General features: G+C 33.1%; 2 protein-coding genes and 1 pseudogene across 2 annotated transcripts; 1 reads left to right on the top strand and 2 right to left on the bottom strand.

Moving 5' to 3' along the window:
- The first annotated feature begins 1,858 nt into the window (after window positions 1-1,858).
- On the top strand, window positions 1,859-5,761 carry LOC140822742 (universal stress protein PHOS34-like). The gene is made up of 3 exons (XM_073183605.1): window positions 1,859-2,669; window positions 5,294-5,339; window positions 5,515-5,761. Exons 1-2 carry the CDS (start codon window positions 1,961-1,963, stop codon window positions 5,299-5,301), a joined length of 717 nt encoding a protein of 238 aa, XP_073039706.1. The 5' UTR covers window positions 1,859-1,960; the 3' UTR covers window positions 5,302-5,339; window positions 5,515-5,761.
- A 3,618-nt stretch (window positions 5,762-9,379) lies between these two features.
- On the bottom strand, window positions 9,380-10,699 carry LOC140822743 (uncharacterized). Its single transcript, XM_073183606.1, has 2 exons — window positions 9,938-10,699; window positions 9,380-9,768 (listed from the first exon to the last, which is right to left on the bottom strand). The coding sequence occupies exons 1-2, from the start codon at window positions 10,499-10,501 to the stop codon at window positions 9,514-9,516; spliced, it is 819 nt and encodes a 272-aa protein (XP_073039707.1). The 5' UTR covers window positions 10,502-10,699; the 3' UTR covers window positions 9,380-9,513.
- Window positions 10,700-13,381: 2,682 nt separating this feature from the next.
- On the bottom strand, window positions 13,382-17,500 carry LOC140822744 (G-type lectin S-receptor-like serine/threonine-protein kinase At4g27290; annotated as a pseudogene).
- Window positions 17,501-26,098: the final 8,598 nt, after the last annotated feature.

Here is a 26,098-nt window from a genome sequence, read left to right on the forward strand (position 1 = left end):
ATTTATTATCCACAATGTGCACGTATGTATATCTGTTGCCTTCAACAATTAATAAAGTTGCTTTAAAATTTGGAACATTGATTTCTTTTTTCCAGCAAACTCCAAAGCTGTTACATCACTTTAATTATATCGACAAAGTCAGTCACCTTTCTCGATATTCTCGATTTTATATACGGTTGCAACATTGTTTTTGAGATTATAAAACTACTTCAAATATATTTTTGAAACGCAAAAACTTGTGTGAGACGGTTTCACGGATCGTATTTGTGAGACGGTCTGTTATTTGGGTCATCAATGAAAAAATATTATTTTTAATGCTAAGAGTATTACTTTTTATTGTGAATATAGGCAGGGTTGACCCGTCTCACATATTATGATTCGTGAGACGGTCTCAAATAAGACTCATTCTTTTTTAAATTAAAATAAGTTTGTAATAGTTTTATGATCTAAAAAATAACATGTAATCGTATGTATAACTTTCATCGAAAAGTATGTCTCTTGTAAGATAGTTTCACGAATCTATATCTGTGAGATGAATCTTTATCTGTGAGACGAGTCAACTATATCGATATTCACAATAAAAAGTAATACTCTTAGCGTAAAAAGTAATATTTTTTCATATATGACCCAAATAAGAAATTTGTCTCACAAAATATGACTCGTGAAAATGTTTCAGACAAATTTTACTGTCAAAAAAATATTTATTCTGATTGTTCTGCTTTTACTTTTTTTTAGAATAAAAAAATTATGTTTTAAACAGAGTATAACTATATTTTTTCAATGGAACCATGCGGTTTTGGGTCCAAAGTCAATCTTATTTTAGTGGAACTGAAAACAAATGCCGGTAAAAGGTTTGGAATTGATAAATTGGGTCCGGCCCAGTCCAATATCAATCTTCTAGGACCCAATTTCAGGCCCAAAAACTGAAAACAGTAACATAAAGTTGCTTTATTTTTTTACTAGATATTGCATATATAGCAGTTAATATTAAATGCTAGAATATAATTATAGAATATTTTGTAGGGATAATTATCAATGTAGTCCATAATTTTTTGTAATGTTCCCGATTTAGTCCTCTATTTTCCGATTGACTCGAATTAAGCATCTATTTTTCGTTTGTTTTCTGGATTTGATCATCCCATTAATTTTAGTATTAAAACGGATGGAATTTCAGAGGATAATTCTCTATTCAGTCTCTCATTTTGTTGTACTTTATCGATTCAGTCCCGAGTTAATCTTCATTTTATTTATTTTTTCCGATTTAGTTTAATTTTTTTTTTTACCAAATGAAACATGTACACACGTCGATAATTTAATATATCAAATTAGGAGTAGGTCTCTCATGAGACGGTTTCATGAACGAGTCAACCATACCGATATTCACAATAAAAAGTACTATTCTTAGCAAAAAAAGTAAGACTTTTTAATAGATGACCCAAATAAGATATATGTCTCATAAAATACGATCTGTGAGATCGTCTCACACAAGTTTTTTGCCTCAAATTAGATACAATATAAACATGAATATATTTTTTGACAAATAAGATATGGAAGTAATTGTGATGCGTTGAAACATGTACCCAAATAAGAAATTTGTCTCACAAAATACAATTTTTTTAAAAAAACCAATAAATATATTTCTCGAATTTAGTTATTATGAATTAAATGTTTATTTTTTATCGTATAATTAACCTGAAACTAAAACGAAAAAAATGATGTAAAATGAAGGATTAACTCGGGACATTTGAAAAAAAAAAAAAGGATCGAGTAAATTAAGAAAATACATAAAAAAAGGAGGACTAAACGGGAATTGTTAGAAGCATTTGCTCACTTGTTAATAAGAAAACTAAATATATGAAAATGTCCCCTAAGCTTCCAACCTGATCTGATCTCCACCCAGTCAACCTTCCAATTAGAAGTAACCCAATCAAAACCCTAACCCCCTATTTTCCCACCGAAAATGCAGCACCTTCCGCCGGATTCCGATCTGCCGTCGCTCGCCTCCATCAAGGTACGCTCCTCCTCCCCTCGCTTCCCACCTCCCACCACTCCACTCGCCACTGAAACCCCTACCGCCAACGCCCAGCGCAAGATCGGCATCGCCGTCGATCTCAGCGATGAGTCCGAACTCGCCGTTAAATGGGCAGTCCATAATTACATCCGCCCAGGAGACGCCGTCATTCTGGTGCATGTACGGCCCACCTCCGTCCTGTACGGCGCTGACTGGGGATCTGTTGATCTTTCTATAGTCGATACTGGCAACGAGGAATCTCAACGAAAGCTTGAAGATGACTTTGACGCTTTTACAACCTCCAAGGCGGCTGATCTCGCTCAGCCGCTTGTGGAGGCGCACATACCGTTCAAAATTCACATTGTGAAGGATCATGACCTGAAAGAGAGGCTTTGTCTGGAGGTTGAGAGGCTTGGATTGAGCGCCCTGATCACGGGGAGCAGGGGATTTGGTGCGGCGAAGAGGGGACATAATGGGAGGCTCGGGAGCGTGAGTGATTACTGCGTGAGGCATTGTGTGTGTCCCGTGGTTGTCGTGAGGTATCCTGACGAGAAGGATATCGCGGAGGGCAACCGTCCCGTTGTTTCTGTGGGATCTGCGGAACAGTTTGAGGAGGAGCAGCAGGTGGAGCATGCTGCTGCTGCTGGTGATCGAAAAGGTCATCCATACCCTTTTTTCAAGATTTTTCAGTTGAATATGTTTAAGTTGTTTATATTGCGTTTCCCCCCCTATTTCACTGATCAATTTTGAGGTTGTGCATGCACTGAGCGTAGCTGGTTGACATTCTTTATTTAAAATTCGACTATTAGGTAGTTGATTATTTGGTAAATGAGAGTTATTGAATAGCACTTTGTTACAATTTCACATCTATTCCCAATAATTTGTTGAATGACATATAAATTCAAGAAGATCTCCCACTGGAGTGTTTTTGGTTTGCGTACTTCATTGGCACTCTTTTTCTTGGTGGCAAACTGGAAAAGGAACGTGAATACCATTGGGTTGATCATGCACACTGATCAGTGAATGGAGGGCTCCTCAGATTGCAGCCTGTTAATGTTACAAATCACATCGATTTTGCAAGCAATTATACAATTTCACGTAAGCTTAAGACGTTCTTTTGGGTTTTGACTCTTCTGTTAGAAATATGCCATAAAATACCTCCTGGTGGACAAATGATAAATGCTCTATTTCGATCTGCAGCGCAAAATATAAAAGTTTATTCTGTCATTAATATGTTCAAACTATAGCTCCTTTTTCCCCCTATCAATCTGAAAAAATAATGGTGCCAGATGTTTGTCTCAATATGCTGTCGTAATTTATCTTAGTCTACTCATTTGACAGACAGATGTCTGCCGAACCTTGACTTTATTTGTTTATTGCTTGTTTGTTTTTTGTTTCTGTACATTATGATTGGAACGCTGAAATTAAAAAAATATCTCAATTTTGGAAGTTTTAGAGTTCTTATTTCCTATTACACTCAAAATTCCTTATAGAAAAGCACTCGTGCTCATAAGTGATCACAACACTTTGTGTCCGGAACATTGCATTCTAATTGATTTAGGTTTGCCAACTTAAAAAAGTCTAGTTATTAAAAGTGCTAGAGGCATGTTCGTGGTGCAAAGTGCATGCAAGGTGCGAGTTAAGGAGCAGCCCTTAATGAATCATGTGTCTCGGCATTGAAATGCAATTCTTGGAATGTTTTAAAAGCTTGAGGTGCTTCTTGAGTGCCTTAAAATGCAGGGATTATGAACATTTGGTGAAGTGCATCAAATTTGTTATCGATGATCAATATTTTGGAAAGTAATAATTGGATGTTATATATAATAGTATTTTTTAGATCTAAATTGAAAATATTATTTTTTAATGCATTTGGATTAGGTCTGCTCGACTAGGTTCTGACATAGTTATTGCAGCACACATGGTATGCGCCGAGAGGCAGCAGCCTTTTAGTGAAGGGTGCATCTCGATGTTTAAATCTCTTGGCACTTTTTAGTGTGCTTCACATATTAATAACTATGGGCTCATGGTGCTTATGCACCCATTGACATCAAGCTTGATTTGCTGAACATTCCAATCCCGATCACAATGAAAGCAATGTTTTTGAAAAAAAATTGTGAGAGTGTTATGATCTAATGGCAGGGTTCTGCCTATTATTTGGTGTGAAATTTGTTCGCATTGTTTCCTGTTGGGACTTATTTCAAAAGAACAAAGCTTATACACTGACATGAGCTATCAAGATGCAAATAATAAGCTGATAAACTTTGGTCATTTGGATGAAATGGATTTGGTTTGCATTAGTAATTAGTAATAATTATGACGATTAGAATCGATTATAGTTGTTTTCAAACTTGTAGTTTGTTATTGTCACCAGAACTTGAGTTCATTATCACATACCAAAAATAAGGTGAGCATTTCTTTGGCTGTACTTGAATCACAGAATTTTGATTCATTGTCTCTTGAAAGATCTTCATGCTTTTGCTAGGAAAAACTATGAATTCAGTTTAAAACAGATATTTCCTTCTTTGTATGGGAGAATATTATTTTCTACTTTCATTCTTTTCCCCCTGAAGTATCTAGAGTTTTTTCAAGTCTTCCTTTTGTGTTCTTTTGGTGACATATTTGGTAGCCATTATTATCTATCCTCTTAGCCAGCTTGCTATTTAAAAGACTTGTTTACATCTGAGCTTTGACTGAATCTTGATCTTTATTCAAAGCAAATGCTTCTCTGATCGATTTTTCAAGTGTAGTTGATCAATGGAATTCCTGATTCCATGTGTGTCAACACAGTTCATTTCCCGACCATTTTACACACTTCTATTTCAACCTTTTATCTTGTCTATATACATGATGGGTGGCTGGACATGTTTTCTGCACTAGATTCTGGTTGGTCTAGTACTCTAGTTTTGAAGTCATAGTTCTTGGGCACAACTTGGTTCACTTAGTTCGCAGATTTTGAATATTTAGATAGGATTTTCTAAAGGTACCAATGTATGTGATGAGCTGTTGAATTTTCCTAGCACAAATGTAATTTGCTTATGATAGAAACAAGGAACAAATCTCTGAAATGGTTAGATTGTATTTTACACTCGAAGGAACAATCATCAAGGAAGACAATTTTAGTGCCTGGTCTTTTGACCAGTGCCACAATATCAAAATGAAATTACATTATATTGTAAAATTTGAATTTCATAGAATCATCAAATATCTCAGAACCTCCATGTTTTCTTTTTGTCATAAATTTTACACTTGTCTAATGTTGCTAATGTTCAATGTTTCTGACAGATTCCTAGCTGATGCAACGGTTAATGGCTTCATGCCATTACACTAGGTAAGTAATTATGTTGTTTAATATTTGTGTCCCTATTGCTATCTACGTATATCAACCAATTCTTCAGTTGTTGTATCCCGAGTTTTAGACTTGGTATAAATATTTTCTTTAAGTTTGATGCTTTTGTTTGTGAAAAAAACTTGCTGATGTTTCTTTTGCACCATTTCTTACGCAGCTTGTGGAATTCATCACTGTTTTCAAGCTCTGGGTCAGTTATAACGATCAATGAAATTTACTTGATGTGGAGTATTGTCATGTATATGAACGTTTGCTGCTTTTATTAATGCTCACACTATCTACTTTGTTGTGTAACATTGTCAAATGATACATGTATTTTAACTTTTAAGTGGGTTTCGTGTTATGGACCAGTGTTGTCTGTCATGTCACCTTTGCTATGTGTATTTCATTGCAGCACTTGAATACAGCTATCGCACAATACTACTTTATTTTACTTATGGTAATCGAATAAGATTGTCAGAAGAATATAGTTTTCCTAGTATTATAAAGAGCGTGCGCTGCATGCATCTGTAATATTTTGTGTTCGGTAGATATATATTCATGTAAAATACCTATATGTTTAAATATCTTTTTTTGTATGAATAGTTTTTTCTTGGTGTTTTTAATTTACTTTATTCAAGTTTATTTTCTTCTTTCTGTGTTTTTATTTTTTGTTTCTTCAAGAGTGATGTGTTTTTCATTTGGGGTAAGTTTTGTGTATTTAAAAATAAAAGTTTATAATGTTTATTTGGTTTATTGTTTTACTTTTTAGATGAATTTTGATTTAGTATAATATTTATTTTGTATAGTACTCTATTTTTTATTTTTTTGTTTTTAAGGTGATGTGTTTTTCGAAGAAAAAAAAATCGTAAGACGGTCTCATATTAAGATCTGCAAGGTGGCGGGTCTTTCGACTGTCTTGTATTAGGTGAAGAGAGGGGGTGGTAGGCTTAGTAGGTTTCTCATTTTTATATCCGTGAGACGGGTAAACTCGACTCATACATATTATGAAAAGTAATGTTTTTGACATAAAAAATAATATTTTTTTTATAAATTCGATCGAGTCAAATATCTCTCACAAGATTAATCCGTTGGATTATTTCACGAGAGTTTTTGTGACAATGGTAAAAGTTTATCAAGACTCCTTCATAAGTAGTACATATATATTGGGATGATTTCTTAGTGATAGAGGGCAAACCGAGTTAACTTGGCGCAAAACTTAGTTTTTGTTTGCCGTTTTTGATGGGTACCACGCACTGTTTTATTCTTTTGGAGCAAACAAAAGCAAGTAGCCTGATGTAGATTCTCCATCTCGGGTTTTCACAATTAATTTTAGCATCTCATTATCGTGTTACCTTTGGATGACTGATCAGGAAGGTTCAAGAAACAGAGAACGTGTGATTTGAGCGGCCGATGTTTGTAATTTTAGTGCATTTTTTCAAGTAAGCAAGCAAGATTGTCGAGTTTGGAATATGAGATGAAAGTGGAAAGATTGGTTGGTGTGTCGCCTTTGCTTAGACTTCCAAGCTCCTGGTTACCATAAATGGAGATTTATTTTGCCATCAATATCTTGAAACCCATATATAAGGCGAAATAAATAATTTATCAACGGGTGACTTGTTTATAAGTTTATATTTTGCCTACAAACTAAGGTGTGAGATGTAAACATAATTGTAAAAGTTTGTCAGAAAGAAAGACGATTTACATTTTGATAAAACAATAAATGTTTAATTTGTGATTGATGTTGTTCGATTCCGGTGAACAATCATCAAACTTACTTTGAAGAAGCATTTCTTCATATATAACATAGAATAAAATCTCAACCTTTGGGATCTTCTTGTTTATCATTTGTGGCTATTTTTGTGATAGAACAAACTAGATGTGGTGTTCCAATCACTACACGTTTAAAAAAAAACTTAATCGAAGTCGTGTGTATAATTCCCATGCCAAGTGGTGTTTGACCAATCTCTTGGTGGGATACCGTAGGCCTACTCCAACATCAATTCTCATGTATCAACCATATTTTGGAGCATAATCATATTTTTTGTTCCTATGGTCGAAACTGTTTTAGTTTTTCTTGTTTGCCATGTGCTAAAAAAATATCCTCACATATCAATTTTATAAGCTCACGGAACTCAACTCTAATTACCATGAAAAATTACGAAAAAATACGACACACGATCTAAAATAAACAAGATTAAACCAGTACCGATTATTTTTTTAAAAAAGACCATACATTTGATTGTGTCCTAGGGTGAAAAAGCATTAAATAAAATATTCAAATACTTTGAACAAGTCTCAAAATGCATGACAATTGCCAAGGATGATAACCACATGTTATATAGTGAACAAGAGGGCAATGGCTACGCAGCAAAGTGAAGGTCCCCCCATATTATTTATCCACCCCACGTTTTATATCACTAAGTACAAAGTCATTACACCTCATTCACCTTTTTTCCTCACTCTTTTCTTCTTTGTATATTCTTATTTTTTACAACAGTCAAAATACTTTATATATGTATATATATACATACTTTGAACCTAACTGATATAAGTCATTATTACTGTTATGCTAGATCCAACGACTTTAATGTATCTAGTACCGAGTGGGTCCGGGACTGATGGTCATAAATATCAGGCAATTGTGTTGTCGAGAGTCATTCTGTACTTTGTTTTAATATTTGTGTGATCAATGGCAATGAAGTAACCAAATGTCATCCACAAGTGGGTAGAAACATACCATTCACCATCAGCCAGCCACAAGTTTAATCTTCAAACAACCAGACATTCAAAGTACACTTCTGTGTTGACACAAACAATCTATGATCAACGTGTGTTGGCTCGAGTGGCAAGAAATTTGAGTTCGATATCGGGTTCGAGTTCTGTAAATCGAGATAAAAGAAGTTGGAAGAGCTTCCTTTGATACGATTCAAACCTACTTTAATCCAAAAATAACCCACAACTCGAATAACATTAAGGGTTATATAATATCGAATGAAAGAGTAGTTCGGTATCATTATTTTTTTGGCGTGAGTTAGATTGTAAGGAGATGGATAGAGGCCACATTCTGAAAGGGACGGTGAAGATTTGGCCACGTATACATTCTTGTCCCTCCCGTGGAGCGATAGAATCCACATCTCACTTTCTTGGCAACAACTTGGTCTCCATTCATGTTACATTGAATCCATCTCTTTTGCGTTGTGTGTCTGCGTGAGCAAGTGGATATATGACTAAACCAACTCATTTCTTTAAAAGCTTCGTGTAAATGTAATTTATTTTGGGGAAATTTGTTCATATTATGCAACATTAATGTAATTAATACTCTTATCAAATTCAAATTTGATTTCTATGTCACGTACGGCTTAGCCTAAGAGTATATCGGTTGAAGCAAATTAGCCTTTTTGATGGATCAATACTCATTCCCAGATTGTACAAGCTTCTTACAAAGAATGCGACATTCTGGCTTTCTGGATGTAGATGATGGTATCTATACAATAAGATTCATCATATATATATATATATATGTATATGAATCCACATCTGCCGAATCACTCATGGTATAATCTTCTACGTCATAAGTCTTTCCGTTTTGTCATCTGGCTTATGTTCATATATAACATTCAGACTAAATGAATATATGAAATTACATTGCCTTAAGTGACATCTCTATTTAAGATAATTTTTTTTTGAATTTTAAAGTGTTTAGAGATCTCAAGAGAATAACTTGAGTGAGAGAGATGTTTCAGGACACACACAAAATGAATGGTCATAATCTACTAAGTCAATAAGTGAGAGATACTGAGAAAATTTTATGTTATACCATAAACATTTCACCCGATGGACTCACACCAAAAGAATGGTTAAGATCCACCGGGTGAAGGAGATCTAAAAACAAATATAAAATACAACCACTAAGAATCCCAAATTCTTGAATCAAAAGTTCCATCTCTTGTAAGTAATGCAAACACACAAAGATCATATTTATCGGGCTTAATCAAATAAAACCAAGAACTAAAAAAATCTACCTCCCATTTCCAGCAGTATTGTTTTTTTTTTTTTTGGTGAATATAAAAAAAATTCGACAACGAGCATCAAGCTAATATTGGAGTCCGAGGAATTTCAAGTTTCAAGAATCTCTGGTGAGTTTGCAATTCCTAGGATCATTGAAGAAGTATCTCTACCTTCTGCCATGGTTTTCTTGCTGGAATCTTATGACTGTGCGGACAATAGCTGCCGATGAATTCTCCGGACTCTGGCCTGAATCTGTCCGCTCCGACGGGATCGACACGATGCCAGTACTTGTTCTCCGCAGTTTCAGTGGTCTGAACAAGGTCTGCTCTGAAGAGTCAAGATTCTCAGATTCTTGAAAACTTGAGTCCGGTGAAGCCAATTTGGAGTCCAGATTGTGTGAAGAACAGCAACCTTCTTCGTTCTGCATAAATCCAATTAAATATTCAAAACTGGGATCCCCAATAACTAGAGTTCCAAACCAGTTAGGTGTAGAAATTTCTAAAGTTCGCTCTCAATCATACAAAAAATTGGCAAGAACAGTACGATGTATAACGAATTTCTCAAAGATGCCAGAAAGGGAAAGAACAAACCTCGGACTCAAGAGGGTGGTTGTGATCCCTCATTCTTTTCCACAAGGAAAAAGGAGCATCATCCTCGCTACTAGAAGAACTCGGCGACTTCGGCGCCGCCTCGGATGGCGTTGCTGCACTGCAGATCGACCAGGGGACAACCTGATTCTCTCCCTCCTCTTCCTCTTCCTCTTCCCCTTCCTCTTCCTCTTCCTCTTCCTCTTCTTCTTCATCATCATCTTCTTCTTCATCATTGTAATATTCTCCATCATCGCTCTCACTTTCTTGGGAATCACAATCACGATTCCCATTCCCAAACCCGCCGCTCCCTTCCGCTCCACCGCGCCCCTCACCCTCAACACATGAACTGCAGACAGAAACAGCGTGGCCGAGCTTCAAGCCGGAGGCTTTCCACGGCGTGGGAGAGGCGCAGGCGTGGCAGAGGAGTGTGCGGCAGTGTTTCGCCACCAAGAAATTAGCGGCGTGCACCTTCTCATCACAGTCCCAACACAGGCGGGCTTGATCCGACTCGCAGAACATTCTGGCCGGTTTGCCGCACAGTTCACAACCATCCTTGTTCGACATTGAATTCAACAAATCTCTCCTGCTCGCTCTAGATTCTTGGGCTCCCAATCAAGAAAAATTTCGCCTTTCTTCCTCTGCTTGGTTGGAAATTTAAGTAATCTTGAAGAATGGAAGAAAGTTGAGAATTGGGAGAGTGGTTAACAACGGAGCAAAGGACAAGGGCAAGTTTCGTTTTTAACCACTTGATATTAATAATAACTTTTATTTTATAAACAACAAAACCACCGCCATAGCTAAGGATTTTTTTTTATTGATTTCTCCCTATTTCTAGCTCAAGGAAAAAAAAACAATGAAATTTCATGTTATTTGTTTTTAAAAAAGGTAAATATTTTATTTAGTATAATATTTGTACAAAATTAAAGATAAACTTGTTTCACTCCCAACAAAATTTAGTAGATGATTTTGATACAAAATTCATAAGACAAAAATTTGTGTGAGACGGTTTCACAGTTCGTATTTTGTAATCCGAATATTTTATTTGGATCATCCATGAAAAAAATATTACTTTTTATTGTGAATATCGATAAAATTGATTCGTCTCATAGATAATATTTCGTGAGATCATCTCACAAAAAACCTATTCAATATATGATATTCGTTTGATGGAAAATGTTAAGACAAACATCATTGTTTAAAATAATGTCTGAAAAATATATATAAAAGAAAAGGGATATTTGTGTGGTCCTGTTACTTATCTTCTTTTATAAAATGGGTTGATGACGTGGCGTCATAGAAAAGCAATATAAGATTCTTTCAAATCTTGGGCCACATGTCAGCTTACAGTCCACAGAAAGAGGGATTGACCCACATGAATTTCACTTGCCCCAAATTTTGGGCCCACTTCATGGTAGCCCAATCTTTAAAATATTCGAGAACAAAAGGCATGGATGGAAGAGAATACGATATATTATAAAATCTTTATTCATCTTCCTCCCGAGTCCACGTGAACAAAGAAGCCCTGTGTGGCTGTGGATTTGGCATCGATTATATATATATATATATATATATATATATATATATATGATTGATTGTGAATTGAGATATTGAAATGTCAACCTTACTAATTGTTGTTATATGATATTTAGCAACTATACAATATATGATTAATTTGTTATTTCCGATCGGCGAGAATGATATTCGAACTTAATAAATCATACTTTTTAACACATATATAATAACATTTCAGTCAGTTAAATCATATATTATAGTTGATTCAATAAGTGAAATCAAGTATTTCAGTTGGTTAAATGTGTTTAATCAGTCGATTATGATTAATTTTAAACTATTAAGTATTTCAGTTTTATAAAATAATATATAATAAAATTTCAATATCATATTCAATTAATATTCTTGACTATATCTTTACTTTTCAAATCCTTCAACTTCATTTCACTTATTATTAGTTACTACCTTGAAAATATCAATCACAAAAGTTTGAAAACTCTATTTTTCACGAAAATTATTAAAACAATCGAATATTTTTATCAAGACATACTTCATTCTAGAAAACATAATTGACCTATCATTCGCAACAAACTACATTTCATCGTCGTCTGTTATATATACTTGTCTCCCATTAAATTCTATGACGGAATTAAGAGGGGAAAAAAAGAAAATAAAAATAGATAATAATGCTGAATTTAAAAAATTTGAGGTCTAAAATATTATTATTTTTTTATATAGGGTGGTTTTTTGTTTTTGTTTTATTTTTTGAAGCAACTAACCCAAACCTATCCTTGCTTAATTATGATTCTATCAACTAAAAATCAAACGGTGAAGACTTATTATATGTTGGATAATAATACCATTCAAAATTAATTTCCATGTTTAACTTTCAATTTGTCCAGTTTTTATAAAATTTTCAATCTTTATCTGAAAGACGAGAAAAAGTTTTTTACCTGACTAAATATTCTTTGACTAAATATTCTTTGCCCATGTACGATTAAGCTCCACACCTAACATATATCTCGAGAAAATCACTTGCTAGTTAGAATCTTACAAAAGATTTTTTTTTTTTTTGTTGTGAAAAGAGTAACATTTTCGGTGTAGTATAAAACATGCAAACTCTATGTCGAGTGCAAATCTTATTTGTGGCAAAAATTTATTAGTATTTGAAGTGAAATGACTCCAAAGTTTCAAGGAAAAATTACATTTTTTTCGTTTTGTGAATTGCATTTTTTTTCAATTTTTATCATCTTACGATGAATTTTTATTTTTATCATTGTAATTCATTTTTAGTCATTTTTTTTTACCTAAGTTCATCTTGTATTTCAGTCAAAAAAAGGACCAAAACACACAAGTTAAAAGACAAAAAATGGGGGAAAAAAGTTACATGACTAAAAAATAAAAATTCACCGTGATAATACCAAAAACGGAAAAAAAAAATATGTTAAATTACAAAAGTAAAAATACAAATTCACTGTTATCATGAAATTACAAGATAAAAAATATAATTTTCCCAAAGTTTTGACTAGGTTTTAAGTTAAATTAAATAAAAAATCCGGGATCATAATTTTAAAATAAAGACCAAAAAAAAATCTTGAACATTTTTATTTGGGTTATTATTTCTCTTCGTCAATTATCCAACTAATCAAACACTTTGTAGGACCAAGCGCTTGCCGCTTTAACAAAAGCTATAGCTGGTGGTAATGGTACAACTCAAATCTTTTAAATAACACAGCAACTCAAGCACCACGGTTTCAGTATTTAATAAACAAAATATTTAAATTCAATCAATCAAAGTATCCACAAGACTCAATTAAATCTTTATGACTCTTTTCTCTGAAGTTAAATTAATTTGCCTATTTATTAGTTATTTCTCTTTGTGAATGCATGCATACATGCTAATAGATTTATTCCACAATATCCTTTGGTAAATTACGGAATATATATATATATAATTTCAAATGTTAGATGTGCTAGGAACGAGACACCAGTGCACTAACAATAAGACTGCAAGTTTGCAACATAACATATTTCCTATCTTGGATCTAGCTCGGTGATGGTGAGATGATTCGGCGAATTCGTTGCGTGCGTGGACGATGAATCTTGAGAAACAACGGGCTCTCTTTCTGTGAAGAAACCGGGCTGTTTAGCTTCAGGTAGCACGCCATCATTGCCCAACATCAGGACCACCGAGGACATGCTTGGTCTATCCTCAGGATTCTGCTGCACACACAGCAGGCCAACATGGATCGACCTTATCACTTGAGGCAAGTCCCGAGGATTTTGTAGGGAGGCTTCGGCTAATCCGTGTGACCTTTCTTCTTTGTAAAGGGTCCACGCCTGATCACAATTTTAGGACTTGTTTATACCAAATATCATACGGATAGGAGCTGTTTTCAGAATAATGGAGACACATCACTTACATGTCCGATGAGGTTGAGGTGGTGATCGCTATGTGAAAATCCTCTGTTTCTCTTCCCACTCACGATTTCTAGGACTAGTACTCCAAAGCTGAACACATCCGATTTTACCGAGAAGATTCCATCCACTGCATATTCGGGAGACATGTAACCACTGCAAAATGGGTGTTCATCAGATAATAGCTAGTGTCACAAGAACTGAAATAGAAATACGTTCAAGCTAGTAAGATTCTTATTACTATGTCCCGACAACTCGGCGTGTCTTAGCTTCAGTCTCATTGCCTCCGAAACTTCTAGCCATTCCAAAGTCCGATATCTTTGGGTTCATTTCTGAATCCAGCAATATGTTGCTGGCTTTGAGATCTCGATGAATAATCCTCAAGCGGGAATCTTGATGAAGATATAAAAGTCCCCTGGCTATTCCATTGATGATACGAAAACGTTTTGGCCAATCAAGTAAATCACCTGTTGTATCATCTGGCAATGACAGTTTTGTATTATGTCAAAATGTTGGTTAGGCAATTTTAGTTCAATAAAGTCCTAAAGTCACGTAGACACCGTGATGTATCGCAACTGGGAATGCATGGGGAATTTCTTAACGACGGTAATATATAAATGTATGATTGATACTCACGAAATAAAATCACATCCAGACTTTTGTTCGGCATATATTCATATATCAACAAGTTTTCGTCTCCTTGAACACAGCATCCTAGAAGTCTCACGAGATTTCGGTGCTGAAGCTTAGCAATAAAGATCACTTCATTCTTGAATTCATCGATCCCTTGCATAGAGGTTCTTGCCAACTGTTTCACGGCAATTTCTTGTCCCTCTTTGAGCACACCCTAATATCAGAATACCCAAATGACAAATGTGAAGTCCACTATTGTCCATATTAGATCATATGAGATTGCCCATTTATAACATTCCCTTTTTTGGTTTCTTAAGCAAATCATGAATAAAAATCGATTATGCTTTATGTTCGTCACTTGTTTTTGGATATTTGTATTTATATGTCTGTGATATTTTACCTTATAAACAGGTCCAAAACCTCCTTCGCCAAGCTTGTTTTCCATGGCAAAGCAGTTAGTAGCTTTGAGGATAATATCTAATTTGAAGAAAGTAAGCTCTGACTCTCTGTCTTTGCTCTCTTTGCATTCCCTGGCTACATATAACATGAACATGTAGAATTTATCACTGGAAAAGAATGGAAGGCTCTTTTTATCTAGATAATAGTAAGAACTTATATTAGTATTTTTTTTTTAATAGTTGTTAAGCATGAGAAGCGAAGTTTGCCTCACCTTCTTCACCTGTCATTGAACCTTTATTCCTCTTCCAAATAAACAGGATGAGGCTTAGGCCTAGAAGAATCATTCCCATTATTGAGGTCAAACTTGCGATAAGTATTCTTCTCTTCATTCCTCTACTTGTGTTGATGATACTTACTATCTGGCCTTGAAACCATAAGATTTCCGTTTTTAGATGAAAAAAGAAAGTATTTCATAAGCTCTTGAAGCTTGTTCAGATCTAATTTCTTGTTAGTTTCAAAACAGTTAATAAGTTGTGATAAAAATTTAACATATTGGATCATATAAGATGTATGATACATTCCATTGCACTCCCTCTCAATTGATTTGTTGAAAAGCATGTTGAGTAGTAAACTAGCAATATAAGAAAGTCAGCATGTCTCTTGTGCTTCTTAGACGGCTCAACTAAGTGAATGTACATACGAGGGAAAATGTGTATGTAATGTGTGTTCTCCCTTCTGTGATTTTGTGATTTTGAGCAGGCTACGACAGTAAATACTAAAAGTTTTGAAGTATTAGGGACTTTTCTAAATTGGTTGTCAAATATCTATCCCCAGGTTCGGAGGAATATAGTATATTAAAAAAAGGGACATAGCTTGTATTCTTTCATCTAAGATTTGATGCCCTGTAACCAAGTTAAATTATTTACAATAGTAGGCCATAAGCCCAAGAGGAGAGCCTCTCCAGCTTAGTAATCATTCTGCATTTTGTCATGAACTCGATATAGTATGGTGTGGTGTGGTGTGGTGTGGTGTGGCTCATTCTCCATTTGTATGCAAAAGGATAGTGTAAGTAAAAGAAATACAGTAGCTGCAAAAGATAGAAAGATGTTGATCGATATTTGTATGTGTGAGATTGAGTTCTTACCTATTTCAGAAGATGCCATTTTGATGTAAATATCTTGTCCCATCTACACTCAGAGATCTGATATCAACCAAGTCACCAAACCAAAGAAGACATCCAATCCCATTGCTTATATTTAATTGTGTGTACGCCGAACATGAGCAATTCTTTAAGCATTCCGCTTCGCATTCTGTAAGTGTCATACTCTCGTTGATCCATGAATTTTGGGCATCTGGTAGTTTGATACTGGAGTACTTGATAAATCCATCCCCTTGGCAACTCAAGTTTGTCCTTCGAATGCATCCTCTTGTCCAATCTGCTAAAATCCAACCCTCTGAATCTTTTGGGACAAATCTATCCAGACAACGGCATGCTGGAGAATTTTGAATATGACATATCCCATAAGCACCGCAAAGGCCATAACTATCACAGTTATCAGCTGGTCTATCCATATAAACTTCCCACTTTTGCGTTCGATTTACCCATGTTAGCTTCTGTCCAACTCCACTTGAAAACAACTTAAACCTCCGAACAGCTTGCTTGTCAATTGCATTTTCTTGATAATACACCCCATTTTTATCCATCACAAAATCCATAGAATACGTGGGGTTCCCTCTGACATCTGGAAATCCACTAAAGTAAATTCCATTCCAGGGTCCAAATCTAGTGAGTTCCAAGGTGTTTCTTCGCAAGAATATTTGTGGATATCCGCTGAGTTCCAAGCGATATACGAACTCTCCTGGAGCTGGATCATCATCAGCCTTCCATGCTGCAAGGTACGCATCTACACCAGTCACCAAATTCCACCCAAACTTCATACTTGGCAGATATGTATCAGTAGGATAATCAAAACTCTGCCAGAGATAATTCTCTTCCGTATCATCATCATCTCTCAGAACAAGATTCCCCGAATCCAACAACTGCGCAACCGGAGTCTGCGCCGATCTTGATCTCTTGGAAGACCACACAGCTTCACCAGTGTCATTAACAAGTACTAAAACGCCTGGCTCCATAACCTTCAAGACACCTGTCTGATTTACGAGTGGTCTTTCTCTGTTTGCCACCCAAACTACTGTTTGAACCACGATTCCGTGGTACCATATACCCACGTAACGATTCTTGGAATTGCCAGGGCTAAAGAATCCCAGTTCAAACATCCCACCGGATGAAACAATGGTCTCCCCATCTCTAAGGCTTTGAATCGAATTTATGGTATCCGTCAAACCGGAAGACGTATAGAAATTCAGGGAGATGAGAAGAAGAAGAAGAAGTGGTAGGAAGAAAACTTTCCATGTTGCATCCATTGGTGAAGTTTTCTTGTCTGATCATCTCCTGGTCATGCATGGCCTACATATTTATTTGGAATACATGGCCTCAGATCGAGGTCCATGGAAAAATGATTGAATTCATGTTTCATAAGCTGGTTGACTGATGCATGATTCTTCTTGAACTTGTCAACTTATCAGCATTGTTGAATTAATTTTTATATGGCAAAAACTTGTGAGAGACGGTCTCACGGATCGTATTTGTTAGACGGATCTCTTATTTGGGTCATCCATGAAAAAATATTACTTTTTATGCTAAGAGTATTACTCTTTATTGTGAATATGAGTAGAGTTGACTCGTTTCACATATTAAGATCCGTAAGACGTTCTCACATGATACCTATTCTTTTTATATGTATTTGAGTTTGCAGTCAAGTCTGGTTTTTTTCTTTTTATCATATTTTTTTCGAACAATAGACCTAAATATAGTCTCTTTTTTTTAATATTTATTTTTAATTGTTGGTTTCCTTGTATGATATTAGTCAACATTATTGATTTCATCATTTTGACTTAATTATAATACATGTTCTAAGATAAAATTCGTGAAGTCTATTCATTATTTTATTAAAATGTGCTATGGATTGTTTTTTTCAACAAAAATTTAAAATACTAGTTATTAATGTATTTTTTTAGCAATTTTAATAAATCAATTTTTTATAGTATTTCTCTTAAATATTTATTTTTTTAAAATAAACATGTGCTCATTTGCTTTTTTAAAGTATAAAAAGCATTATTTATGTAATAAATAAAGACAAGGCATAAAAATATGTACAAAAAATCATATTATATCGCCTTATATATCAATTTTTTGATATGAGCCTCTGATCTGGTCCGACCCATAAAAACTATTACTTTTTACTTTAGGTATAAACTGACCCGTCTTACGGATATAAATATATAAGATCATCTCATTATACACCTACTGAAAAATGAGTATGTATCTTGTGAGACGGGCCGACTCAATCCATAATTATCATGAAAAATAATAATTTTGACATAAAAAATAATATTTTTTTATGAGTTGAGTCAGATAACAGATCTGTCTCACAAAATTGATCTGTAAAATAATCTCACGAGGGTTTTTGTGTATTGAATAATTTCAGCACAAAACTCTCGGGGATTGTCTTCCAGAATAATTTTGTGAGACAGATCATTTATCTGACTCAACGTAACTCATGAAAAAAGCTAATTTTAAGTTAAAAATATTATTTTTCACTTCAAATTTGGTTCGAATCGATTCGTATCACAAATATTAATATGTGAAAACGTCACAAGACACATGCTCAATGGAGAAAAAGAATTATTTCTATAATAAATAAAGACAAACCATAAAAACATGTACAAAAACTCACATGACATCGTCTCATATATCAATTTTATGAGACTGGTCACCGGCTCGACCTTTATAAATATTACTTTTCGTTATAAGTATTGAGCAGATTGATCCATTTCATGAATATACATCTATAAAATTTTAGTGGTTATCTCAATTTTTTTGTTGAAAATTTAAAATAGTTGTTAATTTTTTTTCTTCGTATTTTTTGTTCCTAATTTCTTTACGTAAAAAACCCCTCGATTCTTTTAAAAAACTATCTCTTTGTTAAATTATTATACTCATGTGATTTATGTTTATCAAATTGAGTGAATCATATATCATATCGTTTTTTTATTGAATGCAATTTTTTTATGTGTTTGTATATTGTGGTTGATGTTTTATTTTTAATTGATTTGATTTCTAGTATCCGGGATTCTATAATCTCGTAATTTGCTTAATTAGCTCTTAAACTGATTTTTACTCAATCCAATCATAATTATTTCTTGTATATGTTAATATTTAAATTATAATTTTTATTTGTTTTGTGATAAAAATAAATTATTAACATGTTTTTTTATTTTGATAATTTTTATTTGATCATGAGATTATACGTAGAGAGCTAATTCATTGCGTTCTTTTTAGTTTATATATGTTATTTTTATAATTTAATATATTTACATAGCATATTGGATATTTGTGATAATCACATATATTTAATTATCAGTTCGTATATAATATTTTTATATATAATAAAAAAAATTCTCGAGCCGGCAATGTCTAACGACATACTAAAAAATATTATATATATGCTAAATCTCAATCGAAAGTCATTGTCGTTCTCCGTTGATTAATTATCGCTCTGGCGCGGAAATTATTGAAACAATATTAATTGTTATTCGTTGAATCAAAATAATATCAGTATATTTAAAAAAAAAATCAGTATTAATAACTATAAATAATTGAACTGAAAATCACTAAAAAAAATATTTGAAATAAATCCTTTATTCCATTCTTTTTTCTATTAATGTCCATTAGAATTTTTTTTTTACTAAGTTCCTTTAAATTATTATACAGATATTTTTATCCAATTATATATAATATTTGAATCTATCAGCACATTTTTATTTATAATTATTCTTTAAATATATCAATTATTGGAATGCATTTGACCTACCCTCTCCAAGAAATCTTAATAATTGTATAATAAATTAATAATTTCCAACATTTTTATTTTAAGTATGTCTTTTGTGAGACGGTTTCACGAATCTTTATCTGTGAGACGGGTCAATCATATCGATATTCACAATAAAAAGTAATACTTTTAGCATAAAAAATAATAATTTTTCATGTATGACTCAAATAAGAGATCAACTCGTGAGACCGTCTCACACAAGTTTTTGTCTTTTATTTTTAAGTTGGTATAGCCTCGTGGTCATCGTGAGTTGTTATTTTGTTTAGAAAGTCAAATATTATACCTTGAAATATAATAAATACATCATTACCAATTATTTTAGCCTCAATCATCGTTTGCTTCTCTAGTCAATGAAGTTATAACTCCTTTCCCTTCGACGTTATAATTTTTTTTCACTTTTTTTGTAAGCTATTATTAACTTCAGGGTATGGGATAGTTAAAAATTATGTATATGCTGTATCTATAAGGTTTTACTGGTTTGAATTTGAATCTAATACGAAAAAACGATTATATCATTTTTATTAGATCTTTTGTGATATAATCTCACAGATGAATCAACTATGACATTTCCCACAAAAATACGATTATGTCATTTTTAGTATGTTTTTTGTGAGACAGTCTCATAGATTCTTTATCCGTGAGACATGTCAACTATGCTCATATTTATAATAATAAATAATATTTTTGATATAAAAATAATATATTTTTTTTCTTCTGTGATCCAAATAAAAAATATATCTCATAATATTAACTCATTTCATCGTCTTATAAAAGTTTTTGTGATTCATTTTATGTTAATGTTATTTGTTGTGTGTAGTTGTGGCAGAAGAATTCATCCTCTCCTTTTTTGAAAAATCAAAATCTCCCAAATTTTACGCTGACTTTGCCATACGAATTGGTCAAAGATCCAATGCAACAAAGCCACATTATCATCTTTTACTTCCATGGCGACGAGGAGCTTTGTTGGAGCCGTTGATAAAACAATACCGTGTGACCAAAAAAACTAGAGGGGTTCATTAATAAGGATATTTAATTCAATGGTTAAAAAGAGTTGATCATTTTTTACATTGGTATCGCATTATATTAAAAATAACGTGATTTTATTGTCTCACGGATCTTTATATGTGAGACGGGTCAACCCTGCCGATATTCTCAATAAAAATTAATAATTTTAGCATAAAAAGTAATATTTTTTTCTTTATTGATGACCCAAATAAGAGACCCGTGAGACCGTCTCACATGAGTTTTTGCCACATACATGTGGTAAGCGAGAGTCTATGGTTGATTTGGTCTTTTTAATTTCTCGTTTTTTTAAAAAAATTTCTTATTTGTGTTATTTATATCTATACTATTTGTTAAAAACAAAACAAAACAAAACAAAAAACACGATATGTAAAATTATCAGTATGTTAAACTTCATATTTTTAAAAACCAAACATAAAACCTCTTATGACAGGGTAAATGTGATTGAATTTATATAATATAAGAGTATAATGTGTTTCATTTTTTAAAAAAATAAGGTATGTTAGCCTATTAATTTTTTTTAGAAAGTTTCATGTCTTTTAGATTTTCACAAAGGTGGTTGGTGTGATTAGCCTATTTTTATTTTTGATTTTTATTTATTATTAATTACTCTTTTTCCTAACCAAAGTTGTTCCTATAAAACTGGAGGATTCAATTTTGGGTGATTTAATTAAAAACTATACTTTATATGATAAAATTTTAAAACTATTGGAATTCACACTTACTAAAAAAATATTTAAATTCCTTATAAATGCTATAATTATCCCCCAAAAAACTACACCATAATATTACAAAAAACTACAAATGTGGACAAAAGTCAAACATGATATAATCGTGAAAACAATATATATGTTCCAAACCAAAATATGAAAGCAAAACTTGTGTGAGACGGTCTTGTAGATCGTATTTTGTGATACATATATCTTATTTGGGTCATCCATGAAAAAATATAACTTGTTATGCTACGAGTATTACTTTTTATTGTAAATATCGGTAGGGTTGACCTATTTCACAGATAAAAATTCGTGAGACCGTCTCACAAAAGACCTACTCAAATATGAATAGACATAGTAATATCCAGACACATAAAGTAAGGCAATACAACTTCACATATGTATCTACTTCGATGTAACAAAAGTAGAATTGCAGACGGCTATTTGATCTATCACACAATCATCGTCACCAACAATCTAATCATCTCATTTCAACTTCCCAAGCATACCATTCAACTCCGTCAAAAGACTTTGAAGCCCTCTTCTCATCAATTTTTTCGCGATAACATAAACCGTGCTTTTCGTAACAAGATCATAACAAAGTTTCATCGTTTGATTTATGTACACAACATTGATTCTACTCACATTTCATACTAAAATTTTCACCACATTGTACTCTATTTCTAATTGTTTCAACCATCACATTTTTACGTATTTTTTTGGTATCTCATGCACATTCATACATTTGGGAATAATCGAAATATGTCTATACGACACTCTGATTGTCTCAAAGTAATGACATGTGCATTTGATTATTAGTTTCAACATCAAAAGTGACGTCTATGATCTTATTGATTGTCCAAATGATCTTATTGCAAAATTAAGTGGATTTCCCATGAATGAAGGTACGTAGACGATCAAACTCAATGTCTAAAGAATTCACCAATTCTTTTATTTTGTAGATTTCGAGTGTGTAAACAAATGTGACATGTTTTAGCAATGGATGATTTTTCACTAAAATTGCTGGAAATTTATGTCGGCACTGTATTCTTCTTCATTTTTTTTTCTGCATATGTTTTTGAATTGCTTCGAATCTTTTTACAGATTCAAATAGAGTAAGAGTTCTCTTTCCACAATATTTCAAAATAGAGTTTGTGCATTCACTTCTAGAAGTAGCTTTAAGCTCATCACAAAATTTATCGTTACTAAATGTCGTTGACCATTTACGACGTATTTTGTACATTCCCCTTAGCCACAAATGGTTTTCAAGACCAAAATCATGAATCATTTTTGTCCACACTCCTTCAAACTCTTTCTTCAAAATTACAAAACTGCATACACTTCAAGAACATGACCTTAAATGCTTGATTGACATTCAAATGGGCCCGTATGTGAAGGAGCATTTTTTGAAATGTTTCATTGCCAAAAACTATGTCCTGAACAACGAAATGCTGATTCAATAGCATTCATCATAGTTTGACATTGATTTGTAAAAATTGTTTCTAGTTATTTTCCTCCCATATAACATAGTTTCTACATATTTGCTCAAATGTGAAGTTCCAACCTCAAGTTGGAAGTTGAAACTCAAATTTTGCAAACGACTATACTCTGGCGAGCTTTAGTATTTCAATTATATCTCATAGATCTAAATGACCAATGAGAAAAACGACTGAACAAAAAACTCAATTTTTTACAATTCATATTTCAGATCGATCGTGCTAGTTTGGATGTTACCTAAGCAAAATAGTGGTTTCAAAATTAGGCTAGAAGTCATAAACACAAAAAAAAGCTAGATATGAACAGTTCCGGTATTTTCGAGTAATTCTTTCTCATATGAGCTCAAAATTGGGTGATTCTTGATGCTATGCAAATCTAAAATACATGCTACAAGTTTTATGTTCACCTCTTTGCTCAGAAATCAATTAATAAAGCTCTATAATCACACGACCACAAAACTTTAAGTCGTTCATCGGACTGTTTATTGAGTAGTTCTAGTATTTTGAGCTTATATCTTTCATATATAATCGAACTTGAGTTATTCTTGATTATATGGAAAGATAAGATACTACAACTTATATGCTTACCACTTTGCCCGTAAAATCAACGAATCAAGAGTTATACCCAAGAGAATAGACCAGCCTGACTTGACTCAAAATTCAGTAGCTCAAATTCAAGCCGCTCAAATCCGACCGGGCCGCTCCGAAATTCCAGCCGCTCAAATATTAATAGACCGCTCCTAAAGTCCATCCGCCAGCTCGATATCAAAAAGTGGTTAGAAAGTCAAATCTGATTGTTTCAATGTCAGAAACAATACAAAACTTTTCCAAACGATCATATTCATGTTTCAAACGTTAATATCATTAATGAAGTCCATAAATACAATACTTTGAAGATCAAACAACAATCTTTGATGTGGATTTAAAACATGAACATAATATATACAAGAAAAACAAGTTAGAATGAGAGCAAACCCAAGAAGAGAATTTTAAATATATATTAGCTTAACGAGAGCTTTTATCTTGTGTAAGGATGCATTTGATATATAAATACAATGTCACGAATTAATTTCCTCACACACAATCACTCATACAAAAGAGAGTTGAGATTCAAGAATAGCTTGGTGATAGTATTCACATAAAGACATTAAATATTGTGTTTGTAGTCTTCACAAAAAAGACGTTAAACATCATACGGATTTGAGGCTGTGGACTACAATCGAGAGCGCGCTGGGGTTTTCGATTAGGCAACGGATAATTCTTAAGTCAAAATGAATTTGTACAAAAGATTGTATAAATCAAAGTATTCTAGTGAATCCTTCTTAAGTGAAAGAAGGGATGACATAAGAGTTTTATCTCCGAAAATCCACAAACAAAGTTGTGTTTCTTACTTTATTGCATTTATTTATTGCTATCGTTTTTAAGATGCGTTGTTGAATCATTTTATGTGCCTTCAAATACCAATATATTGCATACCAAGTGTTTAATGGCTTCAACCAAACTTTTTTATTATTTCAACTTGCAAATTTTTAAATGCTTTACAAAATGATTAATCCATTATTTGAGAGATTATTTTGAGTTTCTTTCGCAAGATTATAGAACCAACATTGATTTAATTTCTCGGTGCTCGGTTCATTTTTGAATATTTCAAGAACAAGTTATTGCAGCTCTTTTAATCGCAAAATATTTTAAAGTGTTTATTCATCATCTCTCTAAACACGTGTTTGTTCCTAACATAGTCTGATAAATTGTATCAAAGAAAGCATGTCACCAAAGTATTCATAATCAATCCTAGCTCGAGTATCTCCGTAGAAAAAATTAAACTCCATTTAGATATCCCAATAGAATAAATCTTCATTATTTGATTTAGTTTTTAAATAACATGCCAATTCAAAAGCATCACCATTTTCAACAATTGAGTGTCCCTTATTCATAAAATTAAGATAATTATATACATTTTTTCTAATTAAACATAAATTCTATATCCTTTGCGACTCTTTTTCCATATATGACAACACGCTTGAAAGTTCTATCCTGGCCACTGACATCGCTTTTAAAGTTTCACCTTGAGCATATTAAACTTTATGATTCGACCTAAACAAATATCTTTCACTTTTATCAATTATTTCATGATTATGTTCGATCTCAAAAATTGTTACTCTCCATATTTCATTTTATTCCTCCAAATTATGAGTCTAGCCTTACACTTGGTTTTTTTCTCTCTCTAAATTTTGATACATAGGCTTAGTTTTATTTACACTCTGTTTTTCATCTTTTATTCCTTGAGATGAGCATTCAAATTCTTCAATATAAAGATATTTAGAACCACTAAAATAAGCTTTTTGCCCTTCGAACACTAAAATCTTTCGTGTGTACATACTCACAATATGGTAAATATGCATCGTCAATATTTTAAATAGTTTGGCAAATAGCTAATCTTTGCCCGAATTCTTCAACAGTAAAATCAAGTTTTTTCTCAAGGTCCAACGTCTTAAAATTCTCAGCTATGTTGTCCCATCAATACAATTAGCATTAACACGTTCTCCATCACATGACATCGAATCTATACAAATAATAAAGATAAAAACTTATGTAAATACAAACCATCATATTGAAAATTTAACCAAAATCTCATATTGAAGATATACGAACAAGATCATGAGTGAATAAATGAAAAGATATTTTTATTGGTATGAAGTTTTTTTAGTAAATTCTAAATACAAATCCATGAGAGCTTATTTTCAAAGTAGACAATATCATATTATTGTGAAGATATGTGTGATCAGTTGTACAATAAATGATACAAAGTCAGGCTCTAGATCGAGACATGTAGGTGAAATCCTCATATACTAAATTAAGGAAGTGAGAGCTCTAAGTAAATCAGTGATGAGATCAAAGTAGATGATGCTTCAATTATTTCACATAAGATGTGCTCTCAACGCAGTAGAGATGAGTGACCCCGATTGAAATGTGCGATCTTCCAAGTAGAAAAGAGGGGCATATTGACTTAAGAGGAGA

This window comes from Primulina eburnea, chromosome 2 (assembly GCF_022965805.1).
Source record: "Primulina eburnea isolate SZY01 chromosome 2, ASM2296580v1, whole genome shotgun sequence".
Taxonomy (NCBI): Eukaryota; Viridiplantae; Streptophyta; class Magnoliopsida; order Lamiales; family Gesneriaceae; genus Primulina; species Primulina eburnea.

Coding starts and splice junctions, on each gene's coding strand:
- LOC140822742 (XM_073183605.1), top strand. CDS start 1,961: ATGCAGCACCTTCCGCCGGATTCCGATCTGCCGTCGCTCGCCTCCATC.
- LOC140822743 (XM_073183606.1), bottom strand. CDS start 10,501: ATGTCGAACAAGGATGGTTGTGAACTGTGCGGCAAACCGGCCAGAATG. Junction 9,769..9,937: donor ACCACCCTCTTGAGTCCGAG/GTTTGTTCTTTC, acceptor GGATTTATGCAG/AACGAAGAAGGTTGCTGTTC.